General features: G+C 43.8%; 1 protein-coding gene across 1 annotated transcript in view; it reads right to left on the bottom strand.

Annotated features, from left to right (window-relative positions):
• LOC126267041 (uncharacterized) overlaps positions 1–23,517 on the bottom strand; it is an 83,220-nt gene that overhangs the window by 35,329 nt on the left and 24,374 nt on the right. The window contains exon 2 of the mRNA XM_049971851.1: positions 19,702–19,803. Within this exon, the coding sequence (XP_049827808.1) occupies positions 19,702–19,803 (102 nt within the window). The remainder of the gene's footprint in view (positions 1–19,701; positions 19,804–23,517) is intronic.

The following is a 23,517-nucleotide window of genomic DNA, read 5'->3' as shown; positions in this document are numbered from 1 at the left end:
AAAAAAACCACAGAAACTAACAGTAAATGAATGGAGGTGTGTGGTGTGCACCAACACATTTAGATTTTGCATCTTTTCAGATGATGCAAGGTGGAGAGTGCACGGACAGCTCAATGAGGTGTTTAACCCATACCATGTGGACGATGTCGTTTAAGCTGGATGTAGTTCTATGATGTTTTGGAGGACTTTTCTGAACCAACCATGGACCTTCTCATTCAAATCACTGTGAACATGAACTGGGATTTTTATCTTAACATTCTCGGTGACCAAGCATTGCCCTTTGTTCTACATCTTCATTATGAGTAGGCTGTGGACACTCTCATCTTCCAAGATGACAACATACTTGTTCACAGGGCTGCATGGATAAATTCCCGGTTTGACCATCTTTCAGGCGCCTTGTCTCCGATTGGCCCCCTGAATCCCCCGATCTTGATCACACAGAAAATATTTTCAACTGTAAGGGTCAGGCAAATGAAAACGACAGAGATGGGAAAAACGTAGGCAAAACTGTTTACTAAAGTAATTCGCCATAACTATTAATAAATGTATCCCATTTTGACACAACACTGACAATGCCTTCATTGAAAGATGCCGGCCAGAGTGGCCGAGCGGTTCTAGGGTCTACAGTCTGGACCTGTGCGACCGCTACGGTCGCAGTTTCGAATCCTGCCTCGGGCATGGATGTGTGTGATGTCCTTAGGTTAGTTAGGTTTAAGTAGTTCTAAGTTCTAGGGGACTGATGACCACAGCAATTAAGTCTCATAGTGCTCAGAGCATTTGAACCATGGAAAGATGTTTTTGGTTTCGTACTGAACCATGATTTTAACCAGGCGTGCACCTCTTTGACCTAAGCAAATCGGCAGCCGCGAATGTCTCTTTAGTGTTCCAATAACTTGAAAATCGAGTGGGGAGAGATCAGGATTGTATGGAAGGCGTGCAGGTTTCCCAGCGAAACTTGCGCAGAGCATAGTCGAAAGAACCTTGGCAACATGGGGGCTGGCATTATCCTGCAATAGAATGATCCTGTTGCGATTATAGTGCAAACGTTACGCTGGAAAGCCCTTATACAACCTCGATACGGCCCCGATCCCTTCCCTTGCGCTTTCTATACTTTTGGAGCCATGTAGAAAGATAGTCGTCGCCATCGTTTGCTTCAGAAGAATAAGTGCATGCCTGGCTACAATCACGGTTTCGTAGGCAACCTCAAACTTTTTTTATGAAGGCACTGGTTGTCTCGTCTCGCAGTAGCGTAAATGTATTAACGTTTATGGCAATTACTTACGAAATAATAAACAGTTTACATTCATTTTTCCAACTGTCTCGCTTCCCTTTGACCGCCCCTTGTACACTGACAGAAATAATCGCAACACGAATAAATAATTAATGTAGAGTAATGAAATATTGGGGCTACATTTGTCTAGGAGACATATTTAAGTGGTTAACATTGCAAGGTCACAGATTAATGTAAGCGCGAAATAAGCTACTGCAAATGTGAAATACTGCTACAATAATAGCTGATGTAAGCACCAGAATATTGAATTCTTGCAATCAAACGTACATGTATTGTATCTTAAAGGTGCTGGGTGTCGGTGTGTGGGATGGAGTTCCATGCCTGTTGTATTTGATTGGTCAAGACAGGGACAGAAATGCTGTTTGTGATTGATGCTGGAGTTGTCATCTAACTATGTCCCATACGTGCTCATTTGGAAATGGATCTGGTGTTCAAGCAGACGAAAGTAACATGTCAACACTCTGTACAACATGTCAGGTTACGACAGCAGTATCTGGGTGATCGTTACTATATTGGAAATCGTCTCCGGAATGGTGTTCATAAATGGCAGTACAACATGTCGAATCACTGGACTGGCGTACAAATTTGCAGTTGGGGTGTGTGGAATAACCACGAGAGTGTTCTTGCTGTCATACAAAATCGCACCCAGACCATAACTCCAGGTGTAGGTCCACTCTCTCAGCTGGCCTCCTTCTAACCCACACACGTCCATCATTGTCAATGAGGCAGAACCTGTTTTCATCAGAAAACACAACAGACTTCCACTATTCCCTCCAATGAGCTCTCGCTTGACACCATGGGAGCCACAAATGGTGGTGTTGTGGTGTCAATGAAATGCACACCACTGGGAGTCTGGCTCAGTGTTGTCCTTGAAAAAACCGATTTGTAAGTTCACTGTGTCACTCTGGTGGCAACTGCTGCTCAAATTGCTGCTGCAGATGCAGTACGTTGCGCCAGAGCCATACACCAGACATTATGCTAGTAGCAGCATAACGTCTGTTCTGGCGCATTTGTTTCTGCAGGTTGCATACATTCAGGAGGAAGCATACATTCAGGGACAAATTAACCCCCTCCCCCTCTGCTTACCCTACTGTTACACTAATTGGTTTATGACACCCTGGGGATAATTCTTCGCCGGCCGCGGTGGTCTCGCAGTTCTAGGCGCGCAGTCCGGAACCGTGCGACTGCTACGGTCACAGGTTCGAATCCTGCCTCGGGCGTGGATGTGTGTCATGTCCTTAGGTTAGTTAGGTTTAAGTAGTTCTAAGTTCTAGGGGACTGATGACCACAGCAGTTGAGTCCCATAGTGCTCAGAGCCATTTGAACCATTTTTGATAATTCTTCCTACCAAGAAACCTCCAACCATCCCCCCTCCTCCTCATCATTCCCACACCTCTGGGACACCCCTAACCCCTTTCCTTCCCCTCACCAATAAAAGCACGATTTCAATAATAAATTAATTGACTGATTAATTAAATTGATCAATTAATTATCTCATCCTGATCTTGGGAAATTCCTCAGCATCTCCTCCCCTCTCCCATTCTGTCACTCCCCATTTGAAAATTTGAAAATTGGAGATGTTGTTGGAAAATTTTCACATGTTTGCTCACCTTGAGCCACAGGGATTGACTGAGCTAGTGCACATCGCCACAGCCAGATGATTCCACCTCTCCTTTCTCAAGCCTCCCCCCCCCCCACAAAAAAACTGGTAGGAAAAATTGGTCAATCTGTGCTGAGATAGAACTAACAGGATCCCACGACAGCAAATTCAACTACATTGCTGAGGGTATGATAATATGTTGTTTTTATAAAATTCAGTTTGCTTACCAATTTGCTCATCATTCTCTGCTGTTTATTTCAATTTGAAAGATGCAGGCCTTGTAAATTACATAAAAAAGAAGTAACTAAATACATAAATTGATTGAACTTTTCCCAATCGTGGAAGGATTACTGTCATAAAAACACAGTCACTATAACTCATCATATGTAATTACAGTGTTACAGATCTGGCTAAAATCTCCCTACTGGGTCCTTGTGCATGCCACACTGCACCACACGCACTGGACTGCCGTCAATCCTTTGAGCTATGTGCGCTGGACTGGGTGGCATCAGTCGCCTGTGGAAGATTGCTTGATACTAGATGTTGGCATCCTTTGAAATCCGATATCAGACTCCTTCAGTTGTGCTCCCAAACACACAGCTTCCATGCCAGGTCAGTGGAAGCAGCTGCTCTATATGGTGACCCTGCTGTCCAGATACTGACTGAGTTAGTTCTCAATACCACCAGTGGAGGATGCCAAGAGAAACAACCTTCCCACCCCTCCTCCATCAAATCCTCTCCTCCTACACCCTCTTTGCCCCTCGGGTTACTGGACAAAGTGTCATTTGCCAGCAACTCTTTTGTTATTGATACCTGAGAAACTCCTGTTGGAACACATGCTATCTCTCTGTCTGTCTCTGCCTCTCTCTCTCTTCTCCCTCTCTCTCTCTAGAGGTTACTTCCTGACCAGCAAGCATCTGTCATGTGCCACTGGAAACCACTCTTCTGTCCTGAACAAAGTAGCAGGTACCTGGTAAATCTCAGGCCGTCCCCAAGCCGCTGGGCTGTGGATGTATGAGTAGTCCATTTGTGCTACCCCTCACTCACTCAAATTGATTAATTAAATAAATCGATGCACTCTGTATGGGACAGGTTTTACTTGCCTCCTGTTGGTGGATACTAGGACTGGCATATTTGGTGGGAAATTCTGGGGCTATCCATGATTTCATCACATGACTGCCTGGTTTCAAAGCCCTACTTGTTCTGGTTTTTCCTTGTCTCCGTTTGGTGGATACTGCCACAGTTAGATCATTTGCCAGGAAATCCATTATGTTGAATGTAGGTGAAATTGGTAGTGAGAATTCCACGATTCAGTTGAATTGTGCTACATGCTTAAACAATTTGCAGGAAACGTGGCAGGGGTTTGACTGGAGTGTGTTCAAAGTACCACTATTGAAAACAAGAAATTGAGAAATCAGGAATCTGATGTCGGGATTGGAAGCGCTACTTTTGATGTTGCAACTAGAAGCTGTGCTGTATAAAATGACAGTTGTAATTTCAAATTTCGGCTGGAATTTATGCCGTTATGGTTGTATAATTCCCAACCATCCACAGGTCTGCTAAATGAATTTATTAAAGAACTCTCAAGCTGGTTCTCTCTGCTGCACCAGGAAGAAGAAGGAGAGGATCTACTGCGATAGGATAGTAACAATAACAAATCTACCTTTATGTAAACGTATACCATTCCAGCTCTCCACTACAAGACAGAGTCCCCTGGGATGTATAGTAAAGCATTCAAAACAACACACAGCACCTGTCACCACATGGGCAGGGTACTCTGTAAACACATCCATTTAAACCAGTATCTGTTCCATAGTAGAAGTCGTAGATCACGGGAACTTCCGTATGTCACAGCTGCACATTCGCCACGCTGATAGCTGAACGCTCATCTCCCAACATACACGCACTGGCTGTCCTACTACTCAGAGGTCGCAGACAGTACCACTGTGACCACCCAGCCTTTAATCAATCAATTTACATGGGGGGGGGGGGAGGGGGAGGGGGAGCCATTGCAAATACTCATGACATTGAATGTTCTGAAATTTTCACGTAAAAATCAGAATATCGCAACAACACTGCCCAACACATACTGAGTATTAGTTCGCTATTCATCTACCCAGAGGGAGACACGTTTAGGTCAACTGCACCCTTGTATCCTACCTGACTGTTTTGGTAGCCTCAGTGGTGGCTTGCGCCTTAAACCAGAAATGTCCATTTGTTCTGGTCACTGGCTACCTCCATCACGTGCCCAGACACCAAGCGGAATCTTTCTAGGAAACCAGACACATATTTGTCAGTTTAATTACAATCAAATATTATGATTGCAACACCAACTGGTGACATTCGACAATGAGCGAAGTACTGGAAATACCTCTGCTGGAGGACTGCGGGTCTGCAAATATCAATTTCCCATGTAAATCTATGTCCTCCTTATGATTGGGCATAATTTCCACATAAAACCTTTCATGCCCATTGCGACTATCGACGTACTGAAATCGCAACTTTCCACATCAAATCTATAGCCCCTTAGGACAAGACATAATCCCACCCACATCATTTCCCTTGCATTTGTTGGAACACTGACCATAGTAACTTTACACTCCAGCACACAAACATTTCAGACAAGCAGTATAATTATCATTTATTATGTATAGTGTCCGGAAAAAATTATGGTATTTCCACACGCCCATTCTCTAGACGTCTCGATTCTCCTTAGTTCTGGAATATTACTAGACGTTAAGTCTTCCAGTCAATCAGATTCGAGGACCGAATGCAGGTACTTTCAATCAGCGCTTCCAGGACATGCTGCATCCTTCTAATGCTCTCTCAAATAAGTGTTGTGAAGCGCAGCCTTGTTGTACTATGCGATAATCAATAGCGGAAAGGGTTAGATAGACATCACGGATTTGGCCTGGTGTACTATAATTAACATCGCAGTCGATAATATGTCAGATACGTGTGGGTCTGCTAAGGGGAGCCAATGAGAGGGCTTTCTGCTTATTCATGATGTCACAGCCGTATTGCCTGACCTGTTTATATGCTATAGCAGATCTAGTTGAACCCTTGCATTTGCATATTGTGCAGGTGTTTACCAAATGAAACTATCACATCTTATGGTCGGATATACTAGTCAATGCGTTAAAACTAGAATTCTCCACGTCAAATCTATCACCCCTTATGGCTAGACATGCGTAAATTTTTACAGCGATAGTGGTCTGATCACTTCCCACACCTCTGGTGATATACACTCCTGGAAATTGAAATAAGAACACCGTGAATTCATTGTCCCAGGATGGGGAAACTTTATTGATACATTCCTGGGGTCAGATACATCACATGATCACACTGACAGAACCATAGCCACATAGACACAGGCAACAGAGCATGCACAATGTCGGCACTTGTACAGTGTATATCCACCTTTTGCAGCAATGCAGGCTGCTATTCTCCCATGGAGACGATCGTAGACATGCTGGATGTAGTCCTGTGGAACGGCTTGCCATGCCATTTCCACCTGGCGCCTCAGTTGGACCAGCGTTCGTGCTGGACGTGCAGACCGCGTGAGACGACGCTTCATCCAGTCCCAAACATGCTCAATGGGGGACAGATCCGGAGATCTTGCTGGCCAGGGTAGTTGACTTACACCTTCTAGAGCACGTTGGGTGGCACGGGATACATGCGGACGTGCACTGTCCTGTTGGAACAGCAAGTTCCCTTGCCGGTCTAGGAATCGTAGAACGATGGGTTCGATGACGGTTTGGATGTACCGTGCACTATTCAGTGTCCACTCGACGATCACCAGAGGTGTACGGCCAGTGTAGGAGATTGCTCCCCACACCATGATGCCGGGTGTTGGCCCTGTGTGCCTCGGTCGTATGCAGTCCTGATTGTGGCGCTCACCTGCACGGCGCCAAACACGCATACGACCATCATTGGCACCAAGGCAGAAGCGACTCTCATCGCTGAAGACGACACGTCTCCATTCGTCCCTCCATTCACGCCTGTCGCGACACCACTGGAGGCGGGCTGCACGATGTTGGGGCGTGAGCGGAAGACGGCCTAACGGTGTTCGGGACCGTAGCCCAGCTTCATGGAGACGGTTGCGAATGGTCCTCGCCGATACCCCAGGAGCAACTGCGTCCCTAATTTGCTGGGAAGTGGCGGTGCGGTCCCCTACGGCACTGCGTAGGATCCTACGGTCTTGGCGTGCATCCGTGCGTCGCTGCGGTCCGGTCCCAGGTCGACGGGCACGTGCACCTTCCGCCGACCGCTGGCGACAACATCAATGTACTGTGGAGACCTCACGCCCCACGTGTTGAGCAATTCGGCGGTACGTCCACCCGGCCTCCTGCATGCCCACTATACGCCCTCGCTCAAAGTCCGTCAACTGCACATACGGTTCACGTCCACGCTGTCAGGGCATGCTACCAGTGTTAAAGACTGCGATGGAGCTCCGTATGCCACGGCAAACTGGCTGACACTGACGGCGGCGGTGCACAAATGCTGCGCAGGTAGTGCCATTCGACGGCCAACACCGCGGTTCCTGGTGTGTCCGCTGTGCCGTGCGTGTGATCATTGCTTGTACAGCCCTCTCGCAGTGTCCGGAGCAAATATAGTGGGTCTGACTCACCGGTGTCAATGTGTTCTTTTTTCCATTTCTAGGAGTGTATCAGAAAACTAAACCACAGTAACGTTACATTCCAGCAGAATGATTAGTAGCTTGATTATCACTTAAAAGAGAAAAGCATTCGAAAAATTGTGGTACGTCCACACTTACTCCAGCTGGGTGTCGTCTCGCACAACCTATCATAGTTTCCCAGTAGCAACACACTCCCGCCACATCATCGTTACCACATATTTGTCAAGGACCAAAGGACTAACTACAACTACAAAGCACTCACTTCTTTTATTAATGTTACATACGTTCTTGCATGATAGTCGTCGTACACTTGAGCAGAAAGATCTGACACACTTGGAGTCCAGTAAAACAATGAACTTGGTCTACGATATTGTTGTCGATGACGGATGAGCAAACTGCCGACGTCGGAGCTCTGTAAGAATAGTTTTTTCCATATTTTTCAGCAATTTTACTTATTGCCCATCAATGTCACAGTTTTACCAGGTTTTTCTCTAATTTCATAGTATTTTACCCACTTACTCGAATTCAAAACCAAAGCTCTCGTGATGCTATTTCCGTATCATTGCTAAACGACAACCTCCATTGCTTTGCTAGTGCTATATACATATGGACATACTGCAAACTCTGTTAGGCACCTGGGTGACATGATGCAAATACGGTTTAGCAGCGTGGGAAATAGCTAGCAGCAGAGATTAGGTGCAAAAACTACGTTCCTTAGCCGAGACACTTCACAAATTCAGTAAGATTTTATTACAATTGACCATCTCTCCCGTATGTGGATGGGATTCGCAAAATATACTCACTTTCTGGAGGTTTCCAGCGCCCTCTGTTCACGTCCGATTATTGTTCGGAAATTATGCTATTCTTGCATCAGTCGTCTAAAATGATGGTCAGCTACGGAAAGTGCATGAAACAACGACATCCTATGATAAAATAGACAAATGCATAGCAGCGGTGTGTGACGTGGGAAATTACACGCCATGCTGCATTAACCCCATGAACACAACAGACTCTTCAACACGTGCCACGCAAATGTATGCAGAGGGACTGCAGTACCTCACAAACCTCAGTCACAGACTTAGAATCACTGTAGTTATGAAACTGATTACTCAATTTACGGCCGGTCGGAGTGGCCGTGCGGTTTTAGGCGCTACAGTCTGGAGCCGCGTGACCGCTACGGTCGCAGGTTCGAATCCTGCCTCAGGAATGGATGTGTGTGTTGTCCTTAGGTTAGTTAGGTTTAAGTAGTTCTAAGTTCTAGGGGACTGATGACCTCAGCAATTAAGTCCCATAGTGCTCAGAGCCATTTGAACCATTTTGAACTCAATTTACGTCCAAGATATGGCAGGGGAATGGAGTACTTTGCATACGTCTACACTCGTCCAGAGAGGATATCAGTGTGATGGCATGATTCATCACACATGTGCTGGAAGTCGTCTGGTGAGTGTGGTATGGGGAGGTTTGGTGTTAACGACTGCAGGTATCGTGTTCTAAGTCAAACGCAGAACATTCCATTGTACACGAGTAGAACATAGCTTGTACCACACAGTTATACGGTCCGAGAGAACAACGGAAAAAATGGTCAGATGTGCTATAAATTACCAGCCACATCTCTCTCTCTCTCGCTCTCTCTCTCTTTCCAGTGTGCATCATCAGTCTACCATTAAATCATATCTCGTTACAACCCCTTTCAAACGATTACTCCATCTATTTTCTATCATCCTTTAATGAGATCAGTGTCAATTGAGAAGCAAATGGTTCTCTTTTCTAGGAAAGCATCCAAGATAGCGGTCAACTCGCATGTTTTCCTATTACTTCAGTAGACATACAGCAGAATGTTATTAAATCATGCAGCAGCTGTTCTGTAAGGTATTTCTTAGTTGACGCCGGAAGGTTGTGACTGGTAGAGAATAGTTTAGTTTCCCTGATCTGCAATGGATCTATGTCAGCTTTTACTCACATTCCTCTTGCTGTCATACACTCGTTCCCCATACACAAGAATTTTCCTGCACTAAGCAGACATGTAATTACTCCCTTATTCCTCCTCAATTTTCCCACATTTTGGGTATTTTCCCCCATTTTATACGTATATTCCGACAATTTTTGTAATTTTACCGATTATATGTCACTTCTGCCCCTGTGATCATGACCTCAATTCTGGCCATTTATTCATTATGATGTAGAAATTGAGAACCATGTTGCAATGTCTATAGCTAATAGGAAAGGAATACTATCAGAATCACAACTGGAGGTATTAGAAAAGCACGAAAAACATTGTCGCTAGGTTTATTTTTCCGAAACAGAAACAGGCAACAGTGGAAAAGCAATACTATTTTAACAAATACTCGCACATTACATGATGAAGGCGTGGATAACACGAGGTTGCACGTGGACAGCTCGCGTATGGGCGGAGTCTGAAAGGATAGGAGCGAAACATGAATGCTATAGGCCAAAAGGAAAGTAGTTTCCACCTCCAATACGCTTCTCAAGCCTCATTGGGCCAAGAAACGACGCAAGTCATACCACAATCAGCATTGGCCACTACGACTTGTGGTAGGGGATGAACACAAGGCACAGTTGTGGGAACCAAAAAGATATGCAGGACGTTCTCATCAGAGAGAAGGAGAGAGGTCTCTTCAGACCGGTCCGTGGGTAGAAGGGAGAGAGGTTTCTTCAGACCAGGGTCGTGTGGAGGCGGAACACATCCTGTTCTGTCGGCCTAGAAGAGCTTTTTAGTGAACACTTGCGTTCACAGGGTTCGAAAATCTCGTAACATCTCGAGTGGAGATTACAGATTTCGACCCGAGTTAGTTACGTTCTGCGGAACAACTAAACAGGTCAGAGGTGTACACGTCGCTAAGCCATAGCGAATGGACGTTGTCAGTTGTTTGGGTATACAATAAATCGCACAAATCTAAGAGCTGTCAATTCGACAAAATATCTAGAAATAACTTAAATTGGAAAGACCACATAGATAATATTGTGGGGAAGGCGAAACAAAGACTGCGCTTTGTTGGTAGAACACTTAGAAGATGCGACAAACCCGCTAAAGAGACAGCCTACATTACACTTGTCCGTCCTCTGCTGGAATACTGCTGCGCGGTGTGGGATCCTTACCAGATAGCATTGACGGAGGACATCGAAAAAGTGTAAAGAAGGGCAGCCCGTTTCGTGTTATCGCGCAATAGGGGTGAGAATGTCACTGACATGATACGCGAGTTGGGATGGCAGTCACTGAAACAAAGGCGGTTTTCTTTGCGGCGAGATCTATTTACGAAATTTCAATCACCAACTTTCTCTTACGAATGCGAAGATATTTTGTTGACACCCACCTACGTAGGGAGAAATGATCTTCACAATAAAATAAGAGAAATCAGAGCTCGAACGGAATGATTTAGGTGTTCCTTTTTCCCCACGTGCCATTCGAGAGTGGAATGGTAGAGAAGTAGTATGAAAATGGTTCGATGAACTCTGTGCCAGGCACTTAAGTGTGAATTGCAGAGTAACCATGTAGATGTGTAGATGTAGTTTAGCTAGCAAAAAACACAGTTTTTCGCTTCACGAAAACTCATGGCTGTTTCCGACTGCTGATACAGTCAAGGCCAGAACGGTATTGAGGTTTACAGGGACGTACAGCGTCGACGCGCCGCCATCATACGCCACTGCCAACCACAGCAGTCGCCGACAAAGCACGGTAAATACGGTGTTTTCTCAGGTGCTCAGTGAAGGAGACATAAGCCTTTGTGTGCACTTCAGTTCTATTGGAGATTGGAGTTGTGTTACGTATTTTCTTCTGATTCTTTCGTGTTCGTTCTAGCCACATATTGTGTTTATAGAGCTTAAGAGTTGAGAAAGATATAGGTAAATATAAGTTATAGTCCAGCTAAAATAGCATAGACAACAGGGTATATAGAAGTGTTGTGAGCGTAATATTTTGGAGAGTAAATTGTTTTGTGATCATTCTATTGTAAAATACGCAAGGGGTTCTTTTCTCACGCAGGAACGCTTTTGAAAGGTTGTTATGTGTCTATGTTTATCACGATTAATTTGGTTTTGTTTGTGAATTCATTGTCAGGATCTTCCTTATTATAGAGGATTTTCCGACGTCACCAATTGCACCCTTGAACCCAATGTGTATGGTGATTCTGTAATAAAAATATTTAGTACAGGTAATAGTTGTTTGAGTGTTCTAGAGTAGAGGATACCCCTTCCTAACTACAATACTTTAGGGCATGTATGACGGCTGTTATTCTAAAGTCTAATAGTGACTTCATCCGGGATCTCCTTACCTTGCAGGGCCTGGGCCCACAGGCACTTTAGTTCTGTCAAATACCTCCGTGCGTGGTAAGTGGTAAGAACAGATCATGACGACCGGGGGAGTTCGTTAGAATCTCATGAGCAGGATAGTTACAGTCTATTCTCAGTTCTGATTGACTGGAAGACATATGTGTTAAATCATTTCGTGGAAGTGACGAAATCGAGACATCTCGTGGAAATGAGGTGTCTGGGAGGTTGAGGTGATGTTCTCAGAGAAGTTAGCTGGACACTTCTATGTTACTCTTTCTACACTGAATGTGTCAGTTCTTCTTACTCGGGCACATGACACATCATGCAAGAACGTATGTAAATGTAACACAAATAAAAGACGTGCGTGCTTTTTAATTGTAGTTAAGCCTTTTAGCCCTCAACAAATACGTGATAATCACGATGTGGCAGGAGGGTCTTACTAATGGGAAACTATGGTAGACCATGCGGAATGAAACCCAGCTGGAGTGAGTGTGGACACACCATAATTTTTTGGATGCTATACTCTTGTATATGACAATCAAGCTGCTAATCAGGAATGTTATACTGCTTGAATGTAATGTTACTGTTCTGACATATCACCAGAAATATGAGAAGCGATCAGTATACTATTCCTGTAATAAGTTACGTATGTCTAGCCATAAAGGGAGGGTAGATTTGACGTGGAAAATTCGGGTTTCAACGCATTGACGAGAATATCCGACCACAAGAGGTGATAGATTCATTTGGTAAACACCTGCACATTATACCAATGCAAGTGTTCAACTAGATCTGCTGTAGTATACAAACAGGGCAGGTAATACGGCTGTAACTTCATGAATACGCAGAACGTTTCTCATCGGCTCCCTTAAGCAGACCATCACGTATTTGTTGACGCATTATCGACTGCTATATTCATTACAGTACACCAGGACATGTCTGTGATGTCTTCCCAAAGCTTTCATCAATGCGGAGCTATTGATTATCACATAGTGCAAGATGGAAGTGCTTTACAACACACATTTGGCGGGACGCAGCACCCTCTGGAAGTGCTGACTGAAAGTACCTTCAGTCTGTTCTCGAATCTAGTTGACTGGAAAAGTTAACATCCAGTAATTTCCTATAACTGAGGAGAATCTAGACGCCTAGCCAGTGGAAATGTGGGCGTATCATAATTTTTTCAGGCGCTATACATACATATATGATAATCACACTGCTTGTCTGAAATGTTTGTGTGTTGGAGTATAAGTTACTGTGATCAGTGTTCCAACAAGTGCAAGGAAATGGATGTAGGTTGAACTATGTCTTGTCCTAAGGTGGTATAGATTTGTTCTGGAACATTGCTATTTCAGTACATCGATAGTCTTAAGGGGTATGAAAGGTTTTATGTGAAAAATTATGTCCAGTCATAAGGAGGATATAGATTTACATGGGAAACTGATGTCTGCGCAGCTACAGTCCTCAGAAGGAGGTATTTCAGATACTTCGCTTCCTGTCAAATGTCACCTGATCAGTGCTGCAATCGTAATATTTAATTGTAATTAAACTGATAAATACGTGGCTGGTTTCTTATGGTGACTCCACTTGATCAGAACGAATGAAAATTTCCAGCTTAAGGCGTGAGCCCCCACTGAGCCTTCTAAACCAGTCAGGCAGGATATGAGGTGCAGCTCACCTAACCACGTCGCTCTATGGGTGGGTGAATAGCGAACTAATACTCAGTTATGTGTTGGGCAGCATTTGCGATCCCGTGTGTTGCGAGTATTCTCCGATTTTTACATGGAAATTAGAGAAGATACAACATGGTGAGTGTTTGTGGTGGATGATTAGCCCCCCCCCCCCACGTAAATTGGTCAGTTGATTGCAGTGCGGTCATGGCGGCACTTTCTCCGACCTCTGGGCGGTGTAACGGCCGGTGTGTGGATGCTAAGAGATGAGAGTGCAGCTACCGGCTTGGCCAACGAGCGATGGTGCCCGACGGAAGTTTCCTCGATCTCCGATATCTAACCGTGACAGCTACTATGGAGTTTATTGGGTTAAGTGTATATGTTTACAAAGTGCCCTGCCCATGTGATGATGGCTGCTGCATGTGGTGTTGAGTGCTCCTCAATACGTCTTAGTGGACTCTGTCTCGTAGTGGAAAGTGGAGTGATATTTGTTTAAACAAAAGTGGGTTTGTTGTGGTTACTGTCCTGTCACTTGGCAGATTCTATCCCCTCCTTCTTCTTGCTGGTGTTGTAGAGAAAACCAATTTGGTAATTATATAGTGCTCTAAAAATATACTAGCTGACCTGTAAGCGATTGGGGGTTACACAACTATGATAGCATAAATTCCGGTAGAAATTTGAAATCAGAATTATCATTTTATACAGCACAGCAAAGTCAAAAGCACCACTTCCAATCACGATGTCAAATTCCCGCTTGATCAATTTCTTGTTTCCGATATTGGTATTGCGAGCACACTCCTGTCAAACCCCTGCTGTGTCTCCTAAAAATTGCTTAAGCACATAGCACAGTTGAGCTGAAACTTGAAATTCTCACTACCATTTTCAGCTACTTCCAACATAATGTATTTACCGCCAAATTATCTAACTGTACCAGTATCCACCAATAGGATACAAGGAAAATCTAGAATGAGCGGGAGAAGTAGGGCTTGGAAACCTGGCAGTTGTGGGATCGAATCGTGGATAGCCCTAGAATTTCCCGCCAAATATGCCAGTTCTATTGTCCACCAACAGGAAGCAAGGAAAAACTGTCCCACACAGAGGGAATCGATTTATTTAATTAGTCAATCAATTTGAGTGAGTGAGGGGTAGCACAAATGGACCATCTCCGATACATCCACAGCCCAGTGGCTTGAGGACAGCCAGAGATTTATTGGTATCCGCTACTTTGTTCAGGACAGAAGAGGGGTTTGTGTAACTTCCAGCGAACGTAACAGGTGCTTGCTGGTCAGGAGGTAACCTCGTGAAAGAGAGAGAGAGAGAAACGGAGGGAGGGAGAGGGTGGAGGGAGAGGGAGAGAGAGTGAGTGAGTGAGAAAGAGAGAGAGAGAGAGAGAGAGAGAGAGAGAGAGAGAGAGAGAGAGAGAGAGAGAGGGAGGGAGAGAGCATGTGTTTCGACACGAATGTTTCCAAAGAGATGCTTTGTTTGGTGGGAAGTAACTGGATGGGTGAGGGTCTATGGGAAGAGTGGCCTGTAAGAAGGAGGGCTGGGGTAGTTGCTTTTCTCAGTATCCTCTGCTGGTGCTATTGTGAATTAACTCAGTGAGTATCTGCACAGCAGGGCGAGCACATATAGCACCTGCTTCCTCTGACATGGTGTGGGATGTGTGTGTTTCGTACAAAACAGGAAGTGAGTCTGGTATCAAATTTCAATCGAGACCAGCATCTGGTATCACGCGTTCATCCCCATGTGGCCAGCGTCTCCCACTTCTTTTCTATGTATTTTACAAAACCTGCATCCTCCAAAATTAAATGAACATCAGAAAATGGTGAGCTTTTCTCACCAAATATCGAGATCCAAAATCTGTAAACTGGTACACAAATTATTTTTTATAAATAAACAATATATTATTATACTCTCTGCAATGTAGTTGAATTTCCTGTCGTGGGATAACTTTATGACGCCATCTCAGCACAGACTGAACCATTTTTCACGCCAATTTTTTCTTGCAGGGGTGGGGAGGGGTAGGGGGACGGGACACACTCTGGTGGTGGCCACTTGTGGTACAATGATGTACATTGAAGGTCTTCAGTATCCGTCCCTAATCCATGTTCTGATTGTTACTACCAAATCTGGCTTCCCTTGATTTCTTATGGGTTTTTGAAAACAGAAGTGCACAGAAGAAGGACTTTTTTGTTGCGTCTTTGACTGGTTTGAAGCTGCTCGCCATCTACTCCTGTCTTCAGCTAATACATAACCTCTACATAACTGTATCTTCTACAATCTGTTTTGAATTTTCCCATCTTCCTCTGCCCCTACTGCTTTTCCCTTTTCTGGTCATTCGAATGTCAAGTTCATTGTTCATGGATGCCACAGCAGACGTCTTACAACCTACCCCTTATTCTGATAAAGGTTATCCATAGATTTCTTTCTCAATATTTTCTGATAGCACTTCATTTCCTTAGAATCTGTTCACTTAAAGTTTATGATCCTTCTTAAGCGAAGGTGGACAATTGAGATAAACTTCTAGGTTAAATCACGGACACTGCTTCCTCCACGAGGAAATGTAGAAATGCTTTAAGACTTGTTTAACGCTATAAGTTCTCTTAACAGTGAAAGAAGACATTGCAGTTTATGGTGGACTGCTTTGTATAGATGTTGTTGTACAGCGTTAATGAAGGTTAAAACTGCATTACGAAATATGCAGCTGTAACAGTATTTTCTTTTATTAAAGACGATTGATTTCGGTCAAGATCAGACCATCATCGGATCCGAAAACATCTCAGCTAAGCATTTACAAACATCAGTCCAGGACATGGTAACAAGCACACACAAACTTCTCTGAGGTTCGCAGAACATATATTTGACGCACATACAGCTTAATATTTGTACTGGAACGGTCTACAACTGGTATTCCAGCTCCGTAAATAGCAGAGATATTTTTTGGGCCCGATAATGGTCTGATCTTGGACTAAAATTTATCGTATTTAATTAAAAAAATATTTTTACGTTTTTTTATTTTTATTTATTTATTTATTTTTTGCTGTTGGGACGTGAAGTGTAGATCACCCCCATACCCACCCCCGCCGATGGTGCAATCCGGGGCAACCCTGCGTCATGGCTCAGCGGCGAAGAATCTACACAAAAACGGTGACCGAACGCACGAGTGCCTCCCGGTCCAAGTAAAGGCGAACAAGAAGCAGGAGAGCCCGCACCGGCGGAACAAGCGGGACATTAAGAGATTATGTATATGCCATCTCAGTATAGAAGGACATACGGAGACGAAAGAAGAAACCTTGGAAAAAATCTTAGTAAGTGAAGGAGTAAATGTGTTTTTACAAGAAATCCATGTGACAGGGATGAACACCGACAAAGCAGCAAGAGTAGATGGAATCCTACCAAAATTCCTTAAAAATCTAGGACCAGTAGGAAGAAACTGGCTAGCAAAACTCTTCCCTGAGTGCATCAAGCAGAACAAAATACCTACTATATGGAAGGAAGCCAAGGTAGTCGCTGTTCTGAAGCCAGGGAAGACTGGGGACAACCCCAAACATTTTAGGCCAATTTCTCTTTTATGCACTGTGTATAAATTATTTGAGAGAATTCTGATGACCAGACTCTTCCCATATATAGAACCCTCCCTACCAGTGCAGCAAGCAGGTTTTAGGCCTAAAAGAAATTGCTGTGATCAAGTCCTTGCCCTCACAACCTTTATCGAAAAGGGCTATCAGGATAAGAAGAAAACTGGCGTTGTCCTGTTTGATCTATCCACAGCATACGATACAGCGTGGAGGGATGGCCTACTATATAAGTTGATAGAAAAAAACTCAGAGCAGCCAGACCTTTTAACTTACGAAGAACATTTTAACTGTAAGAGAAATTAGATTAACTCTTAATGGCATAACCAGCAGATGCATAGCACTCAACAACGGACTCCCACAAGGCTCGGTAGTGGTGAAACGTCCCCTTAGAAAAATTATTACAAGATTGTGCTTAAACTGACACACAATATTTTTAGCGCAACGCAATCTGACTTCCAAAAATCCCTACAAACGAATGGCCCGGACTAACATTAATCTATACCTTTCACAAATCACTTACCTCAGAAAAATCTTCGTTACTCGAACTACTGCAATACAGCGAGCGCCACTACTGCCAGCTAACTAAAAGAATCAAACTACGGAAGGCACTAACTACTGATAGGTATAGTTAGCAAATGAAATATTTTAATAGAGAACAAACAGTGTATTTACCTTAATAGTCAAAATATATATGGTAGTTCATGACATCCAGTCTTACAAATTACAAAACTCCGCCATTTCTCTCCTCACATCCACCACTGCTGGCGGCTCGCCTCCAACTGCACAACGCTACGCGCTGTTAGCATCCAGCTGCCGCTGCCCGACACTACAATGGCAGACAACAATGCAAACTAGCCACAGACTGCGCACAGCACAGCCAGTGATTTTTCATACAGAGCGCTACGTGGCGCCGGCGTTATCAATAAAAAAACCTAAACAACCTGCTTACAGTGGGCCCCTTATTGTTTAACTTGTACACTGCGGATATCCCAGAAACAACGTCCCGTAAATTTATATATGGGTACGATGTGGCAGTAGCTTATCAAAGCAAATCTTTTGAAAAAATAGAGCAGAAATTGAATGAAGACCTAAATCTGTTGCACCTACACTACACCAAATGGCATCTAGAACCGAATCCAAACGAGACAGTAAGTGTAAACATGCATCTCAATAACAGAGAAGCCAAGAGAAAGATGAACATCTGCATGAATAACCTGGCCATTAAACATGAAGACAATCCTCGGTACCTTGGAGTAAAGCTCGACCAATCTCTAACGTATAGAGTCCATCTAGAAGATACAAAACGAAAACTGAAATGTAGAAATGCCATTTTGCCAAACCCACCGGAACCACATGGGGATGTGATGCAAATACTTTCAGAACTTCAACCTCGGCACTGGTATACAGCGCGGCCGAGTACTGTGCACCTGTATGGGCCAGAAGTATGCATACATAAAAAATCGATATCCAGCTAAGAGAAACAATAAGAATAATATCAGAAGCACTTAGACCTACACCTATAGATTGGCTACCCGTACTGTCTAACATAGCACCACCTAAAACCAGAAGAAATCAACTACTATCAAGAGAATATAGCAAACTACTGGCAAACCCAAACCTTCCCATACACCAAGAGTTGACACCAAAAAACCGCCTGATATCGATAGGTGACCTCTCTGGCAAACATGTACTGATGTGTTTCCCTTCGATCCAGAAAATGAATGGAAAAGTTTATGGAGTAGAAACACAGTAAAGAACAGAAAACCGGTTACTGACCCAAGTAAACCAATAGAGGGCCTTAAGCTTTCCAGAAGAGTGTGGACTACGTTGAACCGTATGAAGACGGGTGACCTGTATGGCAAACATGTACAGAGGTGTTTCCCTCCGATCCAGAAAATGAATGGAAAAGTTGATGGAGTAGAAACACAGTAAAGAAGAGAAAACTGGTTACTGTCCCCAACCATACCAATAGAGGGCCTTACGCTTTCCAGAAGAGTGTGGACTACGCTGAATCGTGTGAAGACGGATGTCGGAAGATGCAGGGAGATGATGACAACATGGGGCCTCGTGAACGGCCCTCCGTACGAATGTGGACTAAACCAATCAATGACTCACTTGATCGAGTGTACTGTGCATGCTTTTAATGGTGAACTGGAGGGTATACATAACCTTACGGACAATGCCATTGAATGGCTTAAAAATAAGTCATATTGTATAAAATTTTGTATTATGTAATTAAGTAATGCTAAATGTGTCATTTTAATGCTGCAGTGTCCTAGTTTAATATGTCGCCTTGTAAATGCCGATCGAGTAAATAAATAATTGTTAAAGTTGTGTGTTTCATAATGCAGCATTTAACCTTTATGGCGTACATTTAGAACGTTTGTTGTGATTTGTTTAAATTCGATTGTGAAATGTTGTAAATTTATTGTGTGTTGCCCCAAATCTCCTCCTTGGCAAGAACAAGTGGACCTTTTAACGTAACAGGGTACTTATTGCCGTTAGAAGTCGTTGTCACAACAAAGGCTTATAGTAGAACATGGGCAGCTCAGGCGTAGACTTTAGCTTGGGGAAAGTTATCAGCTGGATTTGAAATTATTTGAGGCAGTTAATACGCCAAAACACGTTAACTTTTTACTCACCTGGCAGCATGTATTCACACCTAGAGATGAGGAAAGCACTGAAGGTCAGGCCGATCTCAGCAAGTACCAGTATCAGCAATCGTCTGCCGCAGGCTTTGTGACCTGAAAGACACACGTTTTGTCTGTCAGGTACTACAGTAACACGCCGCTACAGTTCAAGGCCGAGGGCGCAAACACGGGAAGATGTTCTCATACAGAGACTACTGATGTGACTATTTTTCCCAAAATTCAACACCTTATGTCACCTGGTATTTTATGGGCGAGAATCCGATATGCTCAAGAAATATGCTCTATGACATTATCAGAATGAAAACTCGAAACTACGTAGATTAATTGAAATTAATAATGAAACAGTTCAGATTTCAAGGCCCGTTTATTAAAAGGTGACCGGTTTCGATCATCACATGATCACCTTCAGACCTTCAACCATATTAATGGACAAAGCGTGCGCATGGAGCAGAAACTGCTGAATGACGATACAGTAGTCAACTGCCTGCTCCATGCGCACACATTGTCCATTAATATAGCTGAAGGTCAGAAGATGATCATGTGATGATCGAAAGCGGTCACCTATTAATAAACGTGACTCGCCATGTGGTCTTTTTTATAATTAATTTCAAATACTACATTATGGTCGCTGATTTTCTGCAGCAACGAATTAGAAATAATTAACGTATAATAAGAAATAAAAAAATGGACTGATATGTTTATGTGGGGTTAAAGGTTAAAGTGTAAGATGATGTTACTTTCCATATGAGGATAGAACACGGACATCTGAAATCTGCCACTAATTTATTATTCTCTAAGGAAAATTTTAATACAGCGTGCTTGTGTGACCATTTCTATATTGATCCAGCATTTGGAGCCATTATGAAATGGGCATGATAGCAAGCGAATCCAGGACGCCCTGGTAGAATCTTAAAAGGTGGACACAGTTCATACGAAAGTGTAACAGAGGGGATCGGATAACTTAAATGCGAATGTCTGGAAGAACATTGACTTTCTTCTTGCCAATTTAAACCACTGGCTTTCGGGAAGAGCAGTGTATAGTCCTACTGCCACCATCGTAAAGACAGTCATTTTCCCCACACTCAGTATGGGAATGAAATAGAATAAAGAATCACTAATGTTGAACACTCACCACGCACTGTTCAGTGGCTTTGGGAGCACATAATGTATTATGTAGAAGTACAGAGAAAAGACATCTGAGAATGGCAGAATGAGTTTTTCACTCTGCAGCGGAGTGTGCGCTGGATGAAACTCCCTGGAAGACTAAAACTGTGTGCCGGAACGAGACTCCAACCCGGCACATTTGCCTTATGAGGAATAATACTGTAGAGACTGAGTTACCCATTCACGACTCAGAGCCCCTCCTCACGGGAGACAAGGTACTGGCGAAAGCAGTACTGTGAGGAGCCGTCGCGAGCCGTGCTTGGGTAGCTCAGTCAGCAGTGCACCTGACTGTATATGCGAAAGATTCCAGGCTTGAGTCCCCCTCAGGCACATATTTTTAATCTGCCAGGATCTTTCATACCAGCGCAGAATGGGAATCTCAGTCTGGACACATGAGATTGTCAACTTGTTCCAGTAACATCAGAGTATTTCTGTCAAAAATATTAAGATGGGTGACTGTTCAAATTGGGCTGACATCAAAGTCAAGGATGGACAGCTGGTTAAACATGGATCCTTCTTAGTTCATTGACTATGATCAAGGCCGGTTCGAGAACATTTTTCTACACAACCACTTTATCATTTGGCACCATCTCCCCCTCCCATTTTCCCTCGAACAGTTTCACCTATGTCAGCTCTGTAGTAAATGTGGTACCTGCCACCATCGTAAGACAATCACTTTTCCCACGTTCAGAATGGGAATGAAATAGGATAAAGAGTCACTAATGTTGTACACTCACCCCGCGCTGTTCAGTGTCTGGGAGCATATACTGTACAGAGAGAAGACATCTGAGAATGTCCGAATGAGCTTTTCACTCTGCAACGGAGCGTGCGCTGGATGATACTCCCTGGCAGATTAAAACTGTGTGCCGGACCGGGACTCGAACCCGGCACCTTTTCCTTACGAGGAATAGTACTCTAGAGACTGAGTTACACAGTCACGACTTGAGCCTCTCCTCACGTGAGATAAGGTACTGGCGGAAATAGTGCTGTGAGGAGCCGTCGTGAGCCGTGCTTGGGTAACTCAGTCTGCGGTGCACTTGACTGTAAATGCGATAGATTCCGGGCTTTGAGTCCCCGTCACGCACATATTCTTAATCTGTCAGGATCTTTCATACCAACGCGGACTCCACTGCAGAATGAAAATCTCATTCGGGACACATGAGATTGTCAACTTGTTCCAGTAACGTCAGAGCATTTCTGTCAAAAATATTTAAATGGATCGCTGTTCAGATTGGGCTGACATAAGAGGCAAAGATGGGCAGCTAGTGAAACTTGGATCCTTCTTAGTTCATTGACTATGGCCAGGGCGGATTCGAGAACATTTTTCCACACAACCACTTTACCATTTGGCGCCATCTCCCCCTCCCATTTTCCCTCGAACAGTATCACTAATGTCAGCTCTATGTAAATGTGGTACTTCCCACATATAAATCTTACGGTTGTGGCGCTTCTGGCGATCCTACCAGTTTGTGGCCTCAGCAGCGACTTTTGTCGCTTAAACCTTAAACCGACCGTGACTGTGGCAACAACTTATGACCACAAGTGCGTCATCCATAAGTTTCAGGAAAAGACCGCTAGGCAGACGACTCGTGCAGATAACCAATATCTGGCGTTGTGCAATCGAACGAATAGAACAGCGGCCACCTCTTGCTGTGGTTTTCAAGAGCGCTTTACATGCTGAGATGTTTGCGCCGATTTCTCTGTTCAGACAGTGATCGCACAGACAAATAGTTGTTTGTGAATGAATAGCGGACAGAAAAATTTGTCTGTGTTACCGTCTGTGTTCGGTCTGTGCACTTGAACTGATGGAGACCAGATGAAGTGCTTCATATGAGGCACGACATAATTCCGGGATGTTGTGGCTCAACGACGAAGGCGATATAAGAGCATAAAATTTCAGATCAGCATAGCTACTGCCAATTGCCAATATCTCAGCGTCAAGTCTCTTATAAGCACTTACAGATTTTCTCATTCCAGTGTCATTTCTTCTTACTTACGATGTAAGAAACACAAACAACATAAGTTCCGCTTCGCCCTAGGTAGTTAAAACAGCCTTCTTTTTCAGCTTTTAACTCTTTCAAAAGATTAGTGCGAAAGCGTTAAGCATTTTGGAAGTCAGTCTTTTGTTGATCTTCTCCATACTGATATTATTCTTTTTATAACTTCCGAAGTCAAAGCACTAGGCAAAGTAATTAATTTGTAAGCAAATTTACTTAATTTGGCCATAGCCGGAAAATACTCTGCACTTTTGGACTACTTACTCAGGACTGTGCAAAAACTACACTGCGGTAGGTAGGTCTAAATGCGAACTAAATACAGCAGACCAGATATGCAGAAGGTCGCTGCGAACATGGACTGCTCAGACAAACCTGACCGTTTAAAACCGATACCGGTATTTTTGTTCCGAATAACAGGTATTTTTCGGTATTTGTCTGGTCCCATTGTTTTAGTGGAATCGTGTACCTTTCACAACTGCGTTCAGTATCTCTTGGAAAGACAGTTACAGTTGTATAGCGTTCGTTAGTTTTTACATTGAAACTTTCGCAAAAGAGTCCGAGAAATATCCTAAAATTGGAAAGCAATGTGGCCAGAATCGGTCATGCCAGGCTCCGTAGTTATAAAGGATGTTACAAAAAAGGACGG

Source organism: Schistocerca gregaria, chromosome 4 (assembly GCF_023897955.1).
Source record: "Schistocerca gregaria isolate iqSchGreg1 chromosome 4, iqSchGreg1.2, whole genome shotgun sequence".
NCBI classification, from domain to species: domain Eukaryota; kingdom Metazoa; phylum Arthropoda; class Insecta; order Orthoptera; family Acrididae; genus Schistocerca; species Schistocerca gregaria.
The sequence above is the reverse complement of the archived record's forward strand: the minus strand, read 5'-3'. Positions and strand labels throughout refer to the sequence as shown.